This window comes from Nipponia nippon, unplaced genomic scaffold (assembly GCF_047370975.1).
Source record: "Nipponia nippon isolate SJK-2023a ecotype South Korea unplaced genomic scaffold, ASM4737097v1 scaffold_1, whole genome shotgun sequence".
Lineage (NCBI taxonomy): Eukaryota > Metazoa > Chordata > Aves > Pelecaniformes > Threskiornithidae > Nipponia > Nipponia nippon.
The window spans coordinates 71,506,236-71,523,172 of NW_028262290.1; the positions used below are offsets into that span (position 1 = coordinate 71,506,236).

The following is a 16,937-nucleotide window of genomic DNA, read 5'->3' on the forward strand; positions in this document are numbered from 1 at the left end:
ATCTTACTTTACTTGAAAACCAGACAGCATTGCTGAGCAGCAACATTTGTGCTCTGGTTCAATTTTGCTTGCTCTGCTCCATGCGCTGAAGCTGGTGTCTCTTAGATGGTTGTTACATTTCCAGTTAATAATAGCAGCAGTTTTATAAAAGTTAATTCAGGGAAAGTTCATCAGGTGAAAAAGGTAAGAAAGGTGACCGAATTGAAGCTGTTCCCCAGCCTCTGAAAAGACCCATCTTGCACACTGCAAAACTGTAACAGATGCACAAGCTCGCATGGGTATTAAAAGGTGCATTAGATGGTGATCACAAAAGGTAGTGTAGAGCCAACGAGGTGCTGTCCAGGCATCAATGAGTGTGTAGTATAGGTGTGTCTCAAGAGATCAGCTTGCTTAAGTTTTCATAGTCTGGCTCATTGGAAGACATTATGTTGCTTCTGGTTTAGTCCATCTTTGTGGACTGCAGAGATTACAGCCTTATGTGCATAAGGCACATAGGAAGCATGTGTTGCTTCTTGCTGTATTCTGTTTCTGTTGTTAATAATATAAGCAGGGAGCAAAGCTGTATGCTAAAGTTTCCCTATTGAATCCTGTGAACCTTAATTGGCATGCCTGGTATTTTAAGTAGAATTTTTTTTAACTGAAAGGTATTCTGTCTACTCCAAATACTTTGTAAACTAAAATCCCTAATAGTTTGCAAATAAAACTAGGCTCTCTCAAGGACAGTGTAATTTTAATCATATGCATGCTTGAGTCTGATCCCACTGAGGGACCAGACGGGCCCTCAGACCCAGGCAGAATTGGCTTCTGTCCTTAAAAACACAGCCACGTTCACCACAGCATTGGAAAGAGTCTCATGTGGGCAAAATGATTCAGGTTACACTTGTTGAAGTTTATTGAGCTATTTGGCAAAACCTGTCTACTTATATTCATATCAGGTGTCAGAGTAGAAGAATTTATGCTGAGGAAAAACAAAATATATCACACAGTAATAAAACAGAAAAATCAGAAAATAACTGGATCTTTTTTTTTTCCATTTTTCAGAATATTGCAACACTTTCACACTACTGCTGAAGATTACACCATCATTTTCACATCTGGATGCACAGCTGCACTTAAACTGGTAGCAGAAGCATTCCCTTGGATACCTGAAGGCACAAAGCAACCCAGCAGTCGATTTTGTTACCTAACTGACAGCCACACATCTGTGGTGGGTATGAGGGGGGTAACTGCCTCAATGAATGTTTTGTCTGTTCCAATAAAACCAAAGGAAATCTTGTTATCAGAAGAAAACAGGTTACCAACTGAAGAACAAAACTGCACAACACCTCATCTTTTCTCTTATCCAGCTCAGAGCAATTTTTCTGGTACCAAATATCCCCTTTCATGGATACAGGACATAAAATCTGGAAAACTCCACCCCATCAAAATACCAGGAAAGTGGTTTGTTCTACTAGATGCAGCTTCGTATGTGAGCAGTTCTCCATTAGACTTGGGAGTTCACCAAGCTGATTTTATCCCCATCTCATTCTATAAAATCTTTGGATTCCCGACTGGTTTAGGAGCATTATTGGTAAACAACCGGATTGCCCCCCTCTTGAGGAAAACCTATTTCGGAGGTGGAACTGCAGCTGCCTACCTCGCAGGAGAGGATTTTTATTTCCCAAGGAAATCTATAGCAGAAAGGTAAGGCTTTGTTTAACAAAACAGGTCTTTTTGCTGACACTGTTTGCGTCAGACAGATATCTTAGGGTTGGTGCATTTACTGGGCTGTGACACCTGTGCTTCTTTATGCAGTCGGATAGGTATTTCACATCTAATTCTGTTTTCTTCTTCGTATTTTTTTTGTTGTCTAAAAAACATAATCTGAAATATCTACCTTCCTTCCCTGATCTACTTTATTACAACTGATAAAAATATAAGGCTTCATTAAGTGACATAAAGGTCAATCCATGCATTTTTTTAATTTATATTTAAGGTATTTCGGTGGAACCCTGATTTGTTTTTGAAGCACTGGACCTGGAGCAGCCAGGCCAAGGTTGATCATATATATATACACACATATATATATATACGTATGTATATGTATAATGACCCTCAGTGAAACTGGAAAGTAAGGTCCATGTATTTCACTGGAAAGGTAGCATGCTTTGCTCTCAAGAGAAGCTTTATCAGAATACCACGTACAATAAGAGAAATTACCTAGGACAATTATTTGTAGCACTCTTATTCCCTGACTGAGGTTCTGGAGATGCTGTGAAGCTCTCCTACAGAAAACTGAGGACACCTGAAGGAGGTCAAACATACACACATGAGGAAATGCAGGGCAATGGATAAGCATCCCCAGTCCCTTAATACATTGAAATGCCACTCTTAGCGATGCTTGGTCTTTCTGCCTGTCTCCCTCATGCCAGTAACAGCTTACATAAATGCGGTAAAGATTCTTCCTTCCTGTCTCACATCAAATACATCTGCACAAAGGAAATGCTTGAGATCAGCATTTAATATTAAATTGTAGTCCTTGGGAGAGGATAGAGGTGAAAAAGGGAAATGACAAAAAAAGCCATTCATGCCTTGCATTTGTTTATGGATGTGTATTCAGCAGCACCAATGTCCTGCATCTCACATGATGTAAATGTCTGACCTTTCACTTTACATATAGTAATGCATAATGATGCTTCATGTGGGTGCACCTCTTCTAGGTGTGTGCTCTGAGTCCTGCTGTGGGGATTTGGTTCTGGACTGGTAAATGCAGAGGCTTGCTGCATTAGCCTGGCTCTCTTGCCATATGAGGCCATGCGTTATTTCTGAAGCAGAAATTGGTAGGATGAGCGTCCAATTAATCTTTTGATTTAGAAATAAAAACAGGGAACCAGTGGCATTCTGACCTCTGTTTCTGGTTTTTCAAACTAAAAAGGGTTTGAAGTGCAGCACTCACTGAAAGTCAGGATGAAAGGGCATAAAAATCGTGGGATCCTAGGGTGCTCCTGAGTCACCTGCAAGCCAAGGAGAAAACCTGCTTTAATTTGACCTGGGCAGGCTCTAATTTCCGAGTGGCTTTTCTAGAGGTAATTGACACACAACTCCTGAGATTGCATAGCAGATAAAAATATCTGAAATGTGTTTTAGATCTCAATTCTGCTTTTATACTTCTTTTAATTGAGAGGGGAAAGGTATATGGGAACCTTAAGGGGAGCTCTCTCTCTGGTATCTTTTTCAGGAGTTTTCAGAGGTTGACTAATTATAAGCCTTTCAGGTATTTGAGGCTCCCACTGCTTTCAAGGACATTTTTTCCTGAATCAGAAGAAGGGCCTGCTTTAACCTTTTTCTACTACAGAATTATAAACAAAGGAATTTGTCCAATTTGATTTCTCAGTCAGGCTGAGTACAGAGTTTCTAATCTTGGTATAAGGGAACCTAACTCAAGTAATCAAATCTGACAGCTGGATACCCAAGCATGTGATACCATGTCCCATTGTACGCCATAGGGTCACACAGACAGTCTGTGTCGTTGTACATAGGTAAATATTTACATTTGTCCTCATCTAGTCCTTTGGTTATTATTTGAAAACCTAATATTTAAAAGTTCATGTTTAGAGCATTATTGATGCTGTCCGTAATCCCTAGTGAACTGTGGAGACTTAAAGTCCTACCTGGAGAGGCTTGAAGTTTTCAAAGGTAGGTCAGGAATGAGGATAACTACTTTCTTGAAAAAATAAAAACAACAACATTGAAATTCTCATTCAATGTCCTCCAAGCTATTTCATCCAAAATTTTTTTTTTTTCTTTCAGATGTTATGGGGTTTTGCTTTGTTATGTTTTTAAAGTGTTTTCCTGATAATAAAATACAGAGATAGAGCAGTTAGGAACAGAACTACTACACTTCAAATGAACTGCCAGGCCACTGTGGCCAAAGCTAATATGATTACCTTATCTCTGGGCTATGTTTCCGTTTCTTTGCTAGTGACTGAAACACCTGGGTCATTATTTCTCACATAAACAGCAACTCTAGCCAGGTTTTATCCCTGCCAAATGGCAGTTAGGAGCCTCCATTCTTGGAGGTATCCAAACCCAACTGGAGAAGGCCCTGAGCAACCTGTCCAGCTGGATATGCTTTGGGCCAGAGGTTGGACTGGAGATCCCCAGGGGTTCTTACCAGCCTCTGTGCTTCTGTGATTGATTGTGCTTCTGCGCACCTCTACCGAGCTCCATCTGCATTCTCTCTTTAGGCATGTCTTTGTGATTTCAAAAGGTTGATTTCTTAAAATTCTTTTTTAAAAAAAGCTTGTTTGCAGTGCTTGATTAACATTGGGATTGAATACACTGAAACATGTCATTTTATCTGGTAATTCATAAGGAAACTTGAACTCTAACAAATACCATTGGAAAAGTGGATTAGGATATGTGTATCTGAATACTGTTAGCAGAAAGTGTTCCCCGTCCACGCATAATCAAAATGCAGTGTACTAAGGAAACAGCTTTTTCTAAGTCAAGGTGAAACTTGAGTGGAGATGTGTAATGAGAGGGTGTTTATTCATCTTTCCTTCCCAGGACTGTCAAAATGTTTACCTTTTGTCTTAATGGATACAGCTTTTTCTAGTGTTTCTTGTACTTCATTTTGTTGTTCTTGCTATATAAATTATTCTATCGCAGACTGTTTTACATTCCTTTAATACCCTTAAATCACTTCCACGTTTTCCCATTTCATGGCAGTAGCCAGTCTTCCTATCTCAACTTTTAAAATCATGTTTATTGTATTTTCATCCTTGTATCAAACAGCTTGACAAATTATTATTATCATTCACAAATCTAGCCTCATTTCCCATTTTTTTTCTGCACAGCATGAGATAATAAAATAATATGATTATGTATAGCAAGAATTCAGCGATAAAATATTCATCATCTGCCCTATTTTTCTTTTGTGTCTGGGAGTGCTATTCAGAATCTGATCATCCTGGAATTTATGACTAAGGGAAAAGATGCCGTTGTGTTATCTGTAAATTGGATATCTGCATCTTAGTCTACCGGTCTGAAATATCTAGTGCATTAGCTGTTGTGTGTTTTTCATTTCCAAATGCATTTTCAAAAGCTTTGAAAATCCAGATGGCATGACTTCGTCCCTGACAAGTTTTAGTGGCTCTTGCCTCTGTTGCTTGAATGATTTGACAGCCCCAAAGCAGCACCCACACTTTTGTAGTCTATGATGCATTGTACTTAAACAAAGCAGGTTTCTTTATTCTTGATGCTGTAGCTTTTTATTTTTGAGGTCATTCAGTGGCTGATATATATGACCTGTGGATTAAAGGTTAGATCCCTTAAGTTCTGCAGGAAATGTCCTTAATTAGGGCCCAGCCACGTACTACAGTGGAGAACTATGCTAGAGATCACCGGGACAACTCTGCGCATGCTTGTGCAGGTAGGTGTATAGCGACATGGTTTGGATCCTCAATTGCATGCTGAGTTTGTGCATGCTGAGGGGAAAGGAAGGAAGAAGTGGAAAATGGAGGCAGAAAGGTAGGGAGGAGAGCTATTGCTAGGATCCCAAGAGCTGGAGCTGGAGACAAAATCCTGAGGCTGGGTGGTGGATGTGGAGCAGCTTGAGAATCCCTTGGCAAAAAGCTGGTCTTCTGCTTGAAGGTGTCTCTTTAGCATTATTGCATGTTTCTGTCAGCATAGAAAGAAAGAATATAGTGACAGGTGCTGGTTTATTCCATAGAAACTCTTCGTACTGCTGAGAAATCACCTACGGACTGGACCATGTGTAGAAGAGCACAATACTTAATGCACATGCTCACCTTGTAGCCTAGCCTATGCCCATTGACTCCACACTCAAGGCCGCTGTCCATCTGCCCATGATTATTTTAATGTGGTAAGTGGGCTTAAATATCACCCTGCTGACTAGTACTTTTTGTTCAAAGCATTTTGTTATGCTGCTTCCACTTTTTTGTGATGTTTAGTGATCTCCGAACAGGACCACTTATAGGTGAATTTCCAAATCTATAAAATTCATGAACAAACATCCTTTCAAACAGCAGTGATGACTCTCAGATGAGATACTTGTGAGGTGACAGGGGTCTTCATCTAATTTCTAATGGGCATTTGCACCATGAGGTTGCCTTCTGCACCTGACAGACCTATTGCAGCCACTAACAAGGACTCGTAAACCCGAACAGGCAACAAGAGGGTGACAAAGTCTCTTCCTTCTCCTTACCCCCCAGTGCCACCCCATCCTGCAGAGATGAAAGGCTGGAGGTCATTGAGCAGAACCGTGTAGGACTCTGTCATGGTTTAACCCCAGCTGGCAACTAAGCACCACACAGCTGCTCGCTCACTCCCCCCACAGTGGGAAGGGGGAGAGAATCAGAAGGGTAAAAGTGAGAAAACTCGTGGGTTGAGATAAAGGCAGTGTAATAGGTAAGGGAAAAGCCACACACACGAGCAAAGCAAAACAAGGAATTCATTCACTACTTCCCATGGGCAGGCAGGTGTTCAGCCATCCTCAGGGAAGCAGGGCTCCATCACATGTAATGGTTACGTGGGAAGACAAATGTCATCACTCTGAATGTCCCCCCCTTCCTTCTTCTTCCTCCAGCTTTATACATTGAGCATGACGTCATATGGTATGGAATAGCCCTTTGGTCAGCTGGGGTCAGCTGTCCCAGCCGTGTCCCCTCCCAGCTTCTCGGGCACCCCCAGCCTCCTCGCTGGTGAGGTGGTGTGAGAAGCAGAAAAGGCCTTGACTCTGTGTAAGCACTGCTCAGCAGTAACTAAAGCATCTCTGTGTTATCAACACTGTTTTCAGCACAAATCCAAAACATAGCCCCATACTAGCTACTGTGAAGAAAATTAACTCTATCCCAGCCAAAAGCAGCACAGACTTTCACACAGCTGCTCTCCCTGTCTGAAAGGCAGACAAATTCCTTTCATTTAGCTGATAGAACTTAATTCTGAGAACTTTTACAACTGTTTTTCAAAATAAGACCTGTGGAAAAATAAAGGAAGAGGGGATTTTTTGCTTTCTAAGTAACTATACGAAGGTTCAAGTAACCTCTTACCCTCTGCACTCTCTGCTGAAGTGTATCTGCTGGAAAGCTTCACACAGTCTGTCTTGTTATCTCTCAGGATATCCAAGGTGGCAGTTGACATTTTCTGTGTTTTTCTGCCAGCCATCGCTGCAGCCAGCCAGCTGCTTCAGTATTTGATGTAAAGGAAAGTTTTGCTTAATTTTTTTTCTAACTCCCACCATTAGGGAAACATTCATGTGTCATTTTGCACTCTAACCCTCCAGGTGATTTCTTTTTTCAATAGCAAAGTTGTTTCATTGCCTGAAAACTCAACATAGTCAGAATAAACTGTAAATTGTAAATCAGTGAGCCAAACGGAATCCTGTGGGGATCACTTTTGATCTTGGTTCACCATGGGATTCACCTTAAATTACTGGATCTGGGCTAAACTGAAAGCAGTGCCTCTGATAAATGCTTGTAGAGCACAACCAAACACTTAAAAACTTTTTTGTGAACTTGGATTAGTGGGCAGTCACCCAAAGAGAAGCAACAACATAGGTAAAACTTTGGAGAGGCTATACAATTGGGAGTGATGGCTTCCTTTAGTCAGTCAGCCCCACCTCTATTCATGTACAACTCTTGAATGTCCTTATTTATATTCTCAACCTCTTGCCTTGAAAACCCCTATCAGTTTTGAAGACAGCCTTTATCCTTGAACTTTTGTTTGAGCAGCTGGTGTTGCATTTGTTTTTAGCTACACAGTTGGAGAAGATTGGTGGTTAGGGTCTTCCAGGTTATGCAAAACCCTAGTTCAGTGCTTCCTGCAGAAGTTCAGACAGACACCTCCCAGAGTACAGTCAGCTGTAGCAACCAGGCTCTTCCAGCAGAGATTTTGGAAAAAAAAAAAAAAAAAAGGAATCACCTTCCACTCTACTTCTGAAGTGTCTGCTCCCATGTCTTACAGAGTCCAGAGCCACAGAAGAAGGTGCTTTCCCGAGTAAGCTCTTTACTGTGTCCCAGGGAAAAATAACATTTGAGTTGTGTGTTCATCCTCGATGTTTCCTATTGCACAGTTGGGAAATCCCAATCTGAAGTGGGTCACACATAGGGCTTAGAGGTGTAAATGCTAGGAATGAGCCAAAAAGATAGGCATCATATTGGTTAATGTCTAAATGTTTGGGTGTATTGCAGCATGCAGTTACAGTGTACAGATTCCCAAACTACTTTTAATCAAGCCAGTTCAGGTCCTCAATGCAATGTAGCCCCAGTGTCAGACGTCCATGCCAGGCAATTGACATTGCTTCTGAGGAAGATACTACATTTAGGCACACTGCAGTGTCTTTAATCTGGCTGTAATCTACAGTATGGAAATAAATACAGGGGGAGGTGGTTTTTTCAGGCAGGGGAGGTAGTGGATCTTGCATGCTTTTTAGCAATGTTTAGCAAAACGAAATTAATAAAAAATATAAATGCAAAGAATTTTAAACTGTACTGTCGATTCTCTTATTTGGAAGTAGACTGAACTAAAGTAAGCATGTTTCTTCTTTCATTGCCAAAGTTTCATTGAAAGCCAGTAGGAATCATGTGCCTAACGTAGTCACATGCCTAGCACACAGAGGCTCATGTAAATCACGTCAAGCATCAATCTGTATTGTTAAGCATCCTGGTATATGACTGGCACCAAATCATTGACTTATGAAATAAACCTTATAAATTGCTAGGGAGCTACAATGCATGTATTTTTAAATAAAAGAAAGAAAAAAAATCGGAGCTCATAATAAAATGCTTTTTTCTTAAAATATAAAGTGTTTTGAGATGATAGCAAGAAAGAAAGGAATTCTCTTATATACCAGGACTTGAGTTTGCCTTTGCTCAAATACAGTAAAAATTCTGCCTGAACCACGTTGTATCTTTGCAGTCATTGTGGCCAGCAAGTTGTCATGACATAGGTTTACCCTAGGGTGTTCTTATACTCAAATTTAGAATCATACCTTTTCCTTAAGTCTTCTTTGAGAGGCTTTGTGAATTTCTAGCACCAGCTATTGGGATTTTACAGCATTTTTTTTCTGGTGATAAATTTATTGTGTGCTTTTTATTGTGCTTTGTAGATTTTACATTTGTGATTGATTAACCTGATTGATATAGGAGGAAAGACAATGGTAACTTGTTCTGCATAAAAATCACATTTTTTTCTTCACTGTTTGTACTGTGTACTTAGAATACCTTGATATTAGCATGTAAAAGGGTGAGACTGTCTTTTTGACCCAGATGATATTTACAACATACAAGTTCTGTTCAGATAACATTAAGGGATTGATTTAATTCAAAGTGCAGGAATTAAAGCTTTTGCTCTCTCTTTTTACCTCAGGCAGTTCTTAGGAACAGGAATTGCTGTAAATACTCCATGGTATAGTACATAATTAGTATAATGCTCTTCGTTTGACTCCTGAAGTCTTAGAGACAAAAGCATGAGCTAAGGCAGACATACGGAAGAGCTGTAACTAGTATCAGGGGGTCGATTTAGATATTTAACATTATTTTAACCTAGTTTTTATGTGCTCTGAATCCTCCGGCATGTGTGCGTGTGTTTTAAATACTTCCACAGTGATGCTGAAATTGTTCCGAGTTGGCTACTGAAACTTTATTGGCTCCTTTGCAGTGAGTTTAATCTCAGTTTACAGAGTGCAGCCTGAGATGTGCAGAAAGCACCAAGCCTGGGCAGGAGTGTGTGCTGCCCGCGGGCCTGGCCCTGCGCAGGGCGCATCCCTACGCTTCTCTGGAGCCACCCAGGAAGGGATGAATCCTTCTCACGTCTTCCTTCCTTCCCCCGGAAAGCAATTACTGCTTTTTCGATCCTTTGGTGGGGGGCTTCCCTGCTCCTTCCTTGTGCTATAGTAACTCTGCTGCCCAAAGAGGGGAAGAGTTGTAAAGAAGGTCATCAGGGCAGGGAATGACCACGACAAGGGGTTTATTTTTTACATTTTGGGATTTTTTTAAAGCATGAGATGATGTGAGCGGGAGAAAGGCACGAGCTAATAGAAATGAGAAAAATTAGAATGGAGATGACAAAAACAGAGGAAAAGTTGAAACGGCGTGCCTGTAAGGGTGGCAGCCCTGAGCCCCGGATGCGGTGATGGGAGGTTGCTGCTGCGGGGGTGGCAGCTCTGCGTGGGGAGGGGTGGGTCTGCTCCTGGAGCTGACCCACCCACACGAGGGGGTCCTTCGGGCAGGATGCGGGGGGCCGCCTCAGGAAGGGTTTTTCTTCATGAACCGTTAGCAGCGGGCAGGGAAATCCTAGAAATATGGCTCAATGTCTCCATCTCTTCACGTGTCTCCGATCTGCAAATGAGTAGCAATGGCTCTTCGGAAGCTGTCACGAGTTTTGGGTCAGGGCCATTCCCGTCGGCATGTACCAAAGCTTCTGGCATGTCTTCTGCACAGACGCTGCCACAGTGGGCTCCAAAGTGGCCATTGCAATCTATGGTTTCCACAGGGTTTTCTGTTTTGGGAAGTAGATGAGTCTGAACTGCAGGATACTTCTGTGCACAGCTGCTGTACCCCCCAGGCCCTCTGCCAGCTCACACCTCAGACATTCGGGTCCCCGTGAGGAGTCGGGGCTTGCAGGCTTGCCTGCTCATAGCTATGAAGACGAAGTTTAATTTCTCATGTCCGGATGAGAGCTGAATCCCTCATGGCCCTCTCTGTTGCCAGGTTAGAGCAAAGCCACCGGAGCCGTGAACCCGACACCAGTCCATTTGCTAGGGCTGATGGTGAGCCGGTGCCTTTGCAAGCGCAGATCTGTGGCAGGCCATGGGCGCCTCTCCAGAGACACACACCCTGGGAGCAAGGTTGTCTGGCTGCACAAACCCTGCATTTTGAACCATCTCTGTTTCAACAGTTTTGTCATTTTCCCATTGAAACCTGTTGCATCGTAAAATCCCATCCAGCTCTGCTGCGCAGCTGCCTGCCCGGGGCTGAGTTTTGCACAGAACTGAGGTATTTGTGCCAAGTAAATCAAGGACTGTTTCGGATGCGTAGAGGAGAAGGTGTGGGGGGAGGAGAGCGGGCATCACCCACCCAGACCTTCCTGCAGGAACAGTGACAGGGAACAACTTTAGACTTAGGAAAGACTATTGAGTTGGGTTTTAAAACAGAGTAATGCAGAGTAATGAAAGCGGTGGGGAGGGGATATTGGTGTCTATTCTCCAATTCAGAAAAGGACCAAAACATATGTATTTAAGTCAATCTCTAGTTCAGAAACTTCTCTGAGCATTAACAGGGACTTCAGCTTGTACTTTAAGTAGAATAGGTTTATGCTAATTACAGTGCTGTATTTCTGTGTGGATCCTTTTGGAAGCAAAACTCTTAGGAAATACTTATTTTCTCCCTTTGTAGCAGATCCTGTCCCCCTACTACCTGTGTGGGTTTGGGTTATTCTTTTTGGTGGGCAGGAGGCAGAGGAAGGCATGGTGGAGTGCCTGGCAATTACTTGCTAATGCAATCCAAACTCAGTTCTTCCAAAATGGGATGGGGCTAGGTCGTTTCCTTTAACATTTTGCCCTTAATGCAAATAATCATTAGACAAAGAAAAAGTATACTGCTCTAACAGAAACTGGTACTAAGGTTATGTCAAGAAATGCCTGACCACAAATGACAAAGGATCTCCTCTACGATAACATACTAGTGCACTATAGTTTCATGAGTTGATGTTAACCGTTCTTGCTTACTTTAATTTGCCCTTTGCAGGAAGAAGGTGCTAAAAATTAGTGGTTTTCAGCCTGTTGTGCATGGATCCCTCAAGATCCATAAACTCACCATAAAGGCTCCACAAAAGGAGACTGAGACACCTTCCTATATCATGTGGCAACCATATATGTGATGTTTCGAAAGAGACCTTCACCTTCACTGGATCTCTTTCTAGTCCAGTGACTTCCTTCCACTCAGAATCATGCTTCTAAAATCTTTTTTGAAAGGTATTCTTGATCAGGCTTATTCGTGTCAGTATCATCAGAGACAAGTCTTATCATTTAAGAGAAGGATATATTTGTGCAGTCTCAATAAAGTCAGAATACAAGAGAGCAAGCTGAAATGCCCATAAAGGTTTGTCTGTTAATAGCAGAAGACTCACAAAACCATCTTAAATTTAATGACTTAGATTATGTGACTCCTTATGTGATACCCATATTATTTTATATTTTATTTATAGCTAAGCTACAGAGAGCTACTTCTAAAAAAAGTTTAGTGGTCACTGGCTTCCTAGTGGGGAAAAAGAGATATATAAAAACAGGGTAGTTTAAATGTTTAGATGATACCACTCAGGCTATTATTTGAAGATTACAAGTACAAGCACCGGGATTGGTTTGTTTTTTTTTTTTCATCTTCTTACTAGTCAAATATATGCAAGAGTGCATCTGGCAGTTGTGCTCTTGGGAACCCGTGAAAGAAACATCTACAGGCTTCTCAAACAGATTTAATTCAGAACAAAAAGGAAAATATTGATGCTCTTGAGAAAAAAAGCTTTTACAATCTTTCTTGACTTTAACATATAAGCAATGGTTTCCAAAACAGGAAATACTCAGATTTGATTAAACACTTGGCTGTCACATTTCAGTCTGTTCGTGTTCAATTAAAAAATTCAGAGGGATTCTCTAGCATTATTATAATCCACTTTTTCCATATCTAGGCATTTATATTATCAAATAACATCTGCTATGGCTTAATAACTGTGTCAAATAATTGTAATAGCTTTATTTTTGGTGAATTTTATGATAAAAAGTTTTAGAGTTACAGCAGGGAAAGTACTTATGCTGAAAGGATTGTATCATCTCCTGTTTCATACTTTATGGCAGACATTTTGGAGTTATGTTTTCAGGTAGTACTCTGATGTGGCCCCTTTTTTAATTTTTTTTTTTTTATTGCTGACGATGCCAACAGTTTGTAAGTTCAGCAATATAGATTGCATGGATTTTCTTCATAACATCCACTGCTAAAAAGTGGTTAGTATCAATCTTACTCTTCTTACCACTCAGTTTGGCCTAAATTAGAAGTGTCTAGGTTGATCTTAAGTTAGCTACACCAATATATGACCAGTTTAAGTGAGAAAAATGTCACGCTGCTTTTGTCAGTGACAGACTTAGCATGATCTGTCCTCTTAGGCAAAACAAGAAATTAATGCTAAGTAACAGTAACCCAGTTAACCCTTCCTACAAAAGCAAATTTTTTTAAAAAGTTTTTCTGCTTTCAGTATAGAAATGAAGGCAGCTGCTTTGAAATTCTCATCAGTATTAAAGGATGTTGTTCATGTCAGATAACGTTTAGGTCTTGTTTGTTGTGTATATACATTTTTCCTGTATTTTGTAATGATGGGTTAGTTTAGAAGGACTGTATCAAAATAAAGAGCCAGAGTCATCGTTGACCTTATTTTCTGACTTTGTCTTGAGAAACAGAAGACAAAAGGTAAAATAAACCTTGCATGAGTTTTTATCAAATTTAAACAAGCATCTGTATGCATATAAGAAATATAAACCTTCACTGTGGAATACCAGTATGTGGACACCAAGTTATCTCTAATCATGTGTTACTGATAATCATTTGTAACCTTTTCCTAGCGTCATCTTGACTACTCAGTTCTAGTATAGTTCAAATCATATCTCTGTGTGACAGAAATCTTTCAAAATAAGGTTTTACACATCAGATGTGTACACATGAGACTCTTCTTCTAAAGCAATAGATTTCATGCTGATTTGACTGCCAGCATAATTTAGAAATCACCAGTAATGCAGTGAGACATTAGCATTTTGGGTCCAATGGTCTGAATGTTAGAGCTTGGTTTGTATAAGAAAATAAGGGTACCGTATGTTGCTTTGTTCAGTATCATAAACTTAGCTGTGTCTCTGTCTGTCTTTTTTGGATATTGCACGTATGAGTAGGAAACAGTCCCCTCATATTTAGCCATTCACTGTTATTTCTGGATTTGCGTTAGTATAGCCGGATCAGGTGGACATCCTAAAAATCGCCTTGCTCTCCATAAAGTATAAATGCTCCTCTGAATTACCTGGATGTTCCTGGAAGTTTGTAGATGTCATATACAAAATCTCTCTTTTGCAAATTTGCTTTATGATCTGAGACCACATATTTGCTTACAGTTATTTTAATACATATTCATCTTAAACCGTTCTTTCTATATGGAAAATCTTATTCTGCAGAGCCACATTGAATAATAGTGTAGGAATGTTGCCTGACAGTTTTCTACCTTTAATCTAATTAATTAGACATCAGATTTTTTGAATGCAGTTTTTTGTTTCTGCATTGTATACTGAAAACACATGGCCATCTTTCTGAAGGTATTAAATATTCCACAAATAGCGTCATGTTTCATTTCCTTTTTAAAAATTATTTTCTGAAGTTGACAGAGTCTCTATCAAGTTTGACATCTCGCTCTTTTTAAAAAGTGTTATTAAAGTAATTTGTCGAATTTTTTTCTGCTGTTTCACCAAAATGCAAATATTTAATGGGAAAGCATCACTTTAGGTGACTTCCTAAGGTAAAAGGCAGACATCTTGCAGTCAAAATGGAATATTTGGTTGAAACGTCATAATTCTCCTTTAATTTACTTGTAACTTGTATTTTGTGTAAGTTTTAATATTTAGTCATATTTTTACTGTTAGCATCAAAATGTTCAATATTTCCTAACATTTTCATATTGAAGCTGCTGTAGTGTTTGCAAGGTCAAAGTATTTTTTTTCATTTTTCTGTCACCATAACTTTCAAGATTTCAAATATTTATTTTTTGTACTTGCCTTAGTATGACGCTTTGCTAGCACAACACACGTAGCCCCAGAGAGGTTGTATTCTGTTGTGCTAAAAGCCTAGGAAGAGCATTCGCAGGCTTTCAAAAACGTGACGCAATAAATGAGAATAGCACAAGGTCTTTGGGGGAAGAGTGGCAGAACTGCTGTGTAGAGGCCTGTTGGCCTAGTTCATCTCCTGTTGCACTCAACAGGAGACCTTTGATTATGTTCTATATGCCAAATTTAATCCCTTTAAATCATTTAAAGCAATTTTAAAAATACATGAATTCTCATTGATTCTCTATCTAGACATTTCTAGTTGATTTTCTTAGACAGATTGCTACAGAATTGCGGATGGGCAGGAAAACCGCCTCTCTAATTGTTCACAAGAATTACACTCTTGGCATTTAATGAATGTGATGATTAAATTAGATCAACAGAAAGAAGCAGGACCATGCACTTTAGCTGACATTTTCTAAAGAATTTGCAATTTTATATATGTGAATAGGTATAAGAACACCATAGTTGATTTACCGGTAGACAGATAACTATGGAAAAATTCCTCCCTGCAAGCTTTGACTGTGTGGAAGTATACATTCTAGATGTAACAACTTTATGCAGCTGTAACTCTTCCTGTTCTGTTACTGAGTGGTGGGTTTACAATGAGTTTTACACACAGAGATGCAAGGTGCAATTTTAAATTTTACTGAGGACTGAGTGCTGTGGTGTGGCTAAGCAGAACTTGATAAAGGACTTGGCCTGCAAAATGTTTTAAATAATAGGATATAATGAAGCCAATTTTATCTTAATAACATGATTGCATTTCCAGGAAGGTTGAGCACCTTCATCATTTTCTTGTTTGTATTCTTTAAACTGTGTTGCTTATATAAGTTCACAACAGAGCATGGGTAAACATTATTATTGGAATTAATGTAAAACCTTAACTCCAGCCAAGACATCTGAATGTGTTCAGCTTCTATACAAAACGGGGATCAAACTGTGCTGTGCTTCTCTCGTTAAAGGAGAATGGTGTCCTAAGTTGTTCGTGTGCCAGTTTGTAGCAGACATTCTAAATATTTTTTGTCAATCCTTCTGTTATGGAGTAAAGTATATGAAGATTAATGGTCACAGTATAAACACACCTGCAGTCTTTATTTGTATGAAATATGTATAGGAATGCAGAAACATTAATTTTGTGTTCTCTAAAAATTTCTTTAATAACTGCATGCTATTAACATTGTCACCAAGTCCTTGCATAACTTAGTGGATGTGCTACCTTTTAAGATCTACTATATGAAATTTTCAGAAATTCAGATTATTTGACGAATCAAACTTACAGTATAACTACAGTTAAACTATACCAAATATGGGTTTTATTTCAGTTCTCCATGTGCAAGAAAATGTAAATTAACACATACTTCTCCCGTACAGGGAGTACTGAATAAGTTCTCATTTAATCTCCTTTCCTGTCTGATGAACACAAATGCTTGGCAATCAGAACTGTGAGTCAAAGATAAAGGAAGATTTCTTATCTTAGCCTGGTTTATTTAAATTATGAGCTAAAGGGGGGAATGTGAATCCTGAAGAGATCATTTTGTAGTTAATGAAGCAGTTATAACAGCCAAGGAGATCTACCTTCATCTATTTAAATGGCCGCAGGAATGTTAAAAATTTATATGATCATAAGAATTCTCAGCAGAATATGTTATTTAAGTAAACTTTTCTTATCTCTGCTGCTTTCCCAAGTTAAAGATTAATAATCCATTAATTTAACATTTCTGAAACTTTTTTTTCCTCAGGTACACAAAGAATTTAACCAGGAAAGCCCAACCATTGTTAAATACCGTGTGGGGTTCCTTCAGATACTTTTTAATCTATAGTGGCATATTGAAAAGGTGTGAAAATACTTGACAAGTCTTCAAATTTGCTCTTGTGTGGGTGTCATGAAGGGGGTGGAGGAAGAGTAGTATTCGCTCACTATATTTATGTCCACAAATTGCACTGTCAACACATTTTCAAGGTGCAAATGACATGTACGAAAAGGAAAACTGCATACACGCAAACAAGAAGGAGAGTATACCACTAGTGAGTTTTTTCATGGAATTACTGACCAAACAATATCTAAGCCATAGGGATGGATGCAGCA

At 39.6% G+C, this 16,937-nt stretch overlaps 1 protein-coding gene across 12 annotated transcripts in view; it reads left to right on the forward strand.

Moving 5' to 3' along the window:
• The window catches only part of MOCOS (molybdenum cofactor sulfurase), a 228,903-nt gene that overhangs the window by 83,033 nt on the left and 128,933 nt on the right, over positions 1–16,937 (forward strand). For all 12 annotated transcript variants that reach the window (XM_087759395.1, XM_087759405.1, XM_087759479.1 and 9 more), the window contains one exon: positions 1,042–1,683. In XM_087759395.1, coding sequence (XP_087615521.1) covers positions 1,042–1,683 — 642 coding nt within the window. The remainder of the gene's footprint in view (positions 1–1,041; positions 1,684–16,937) is intronic.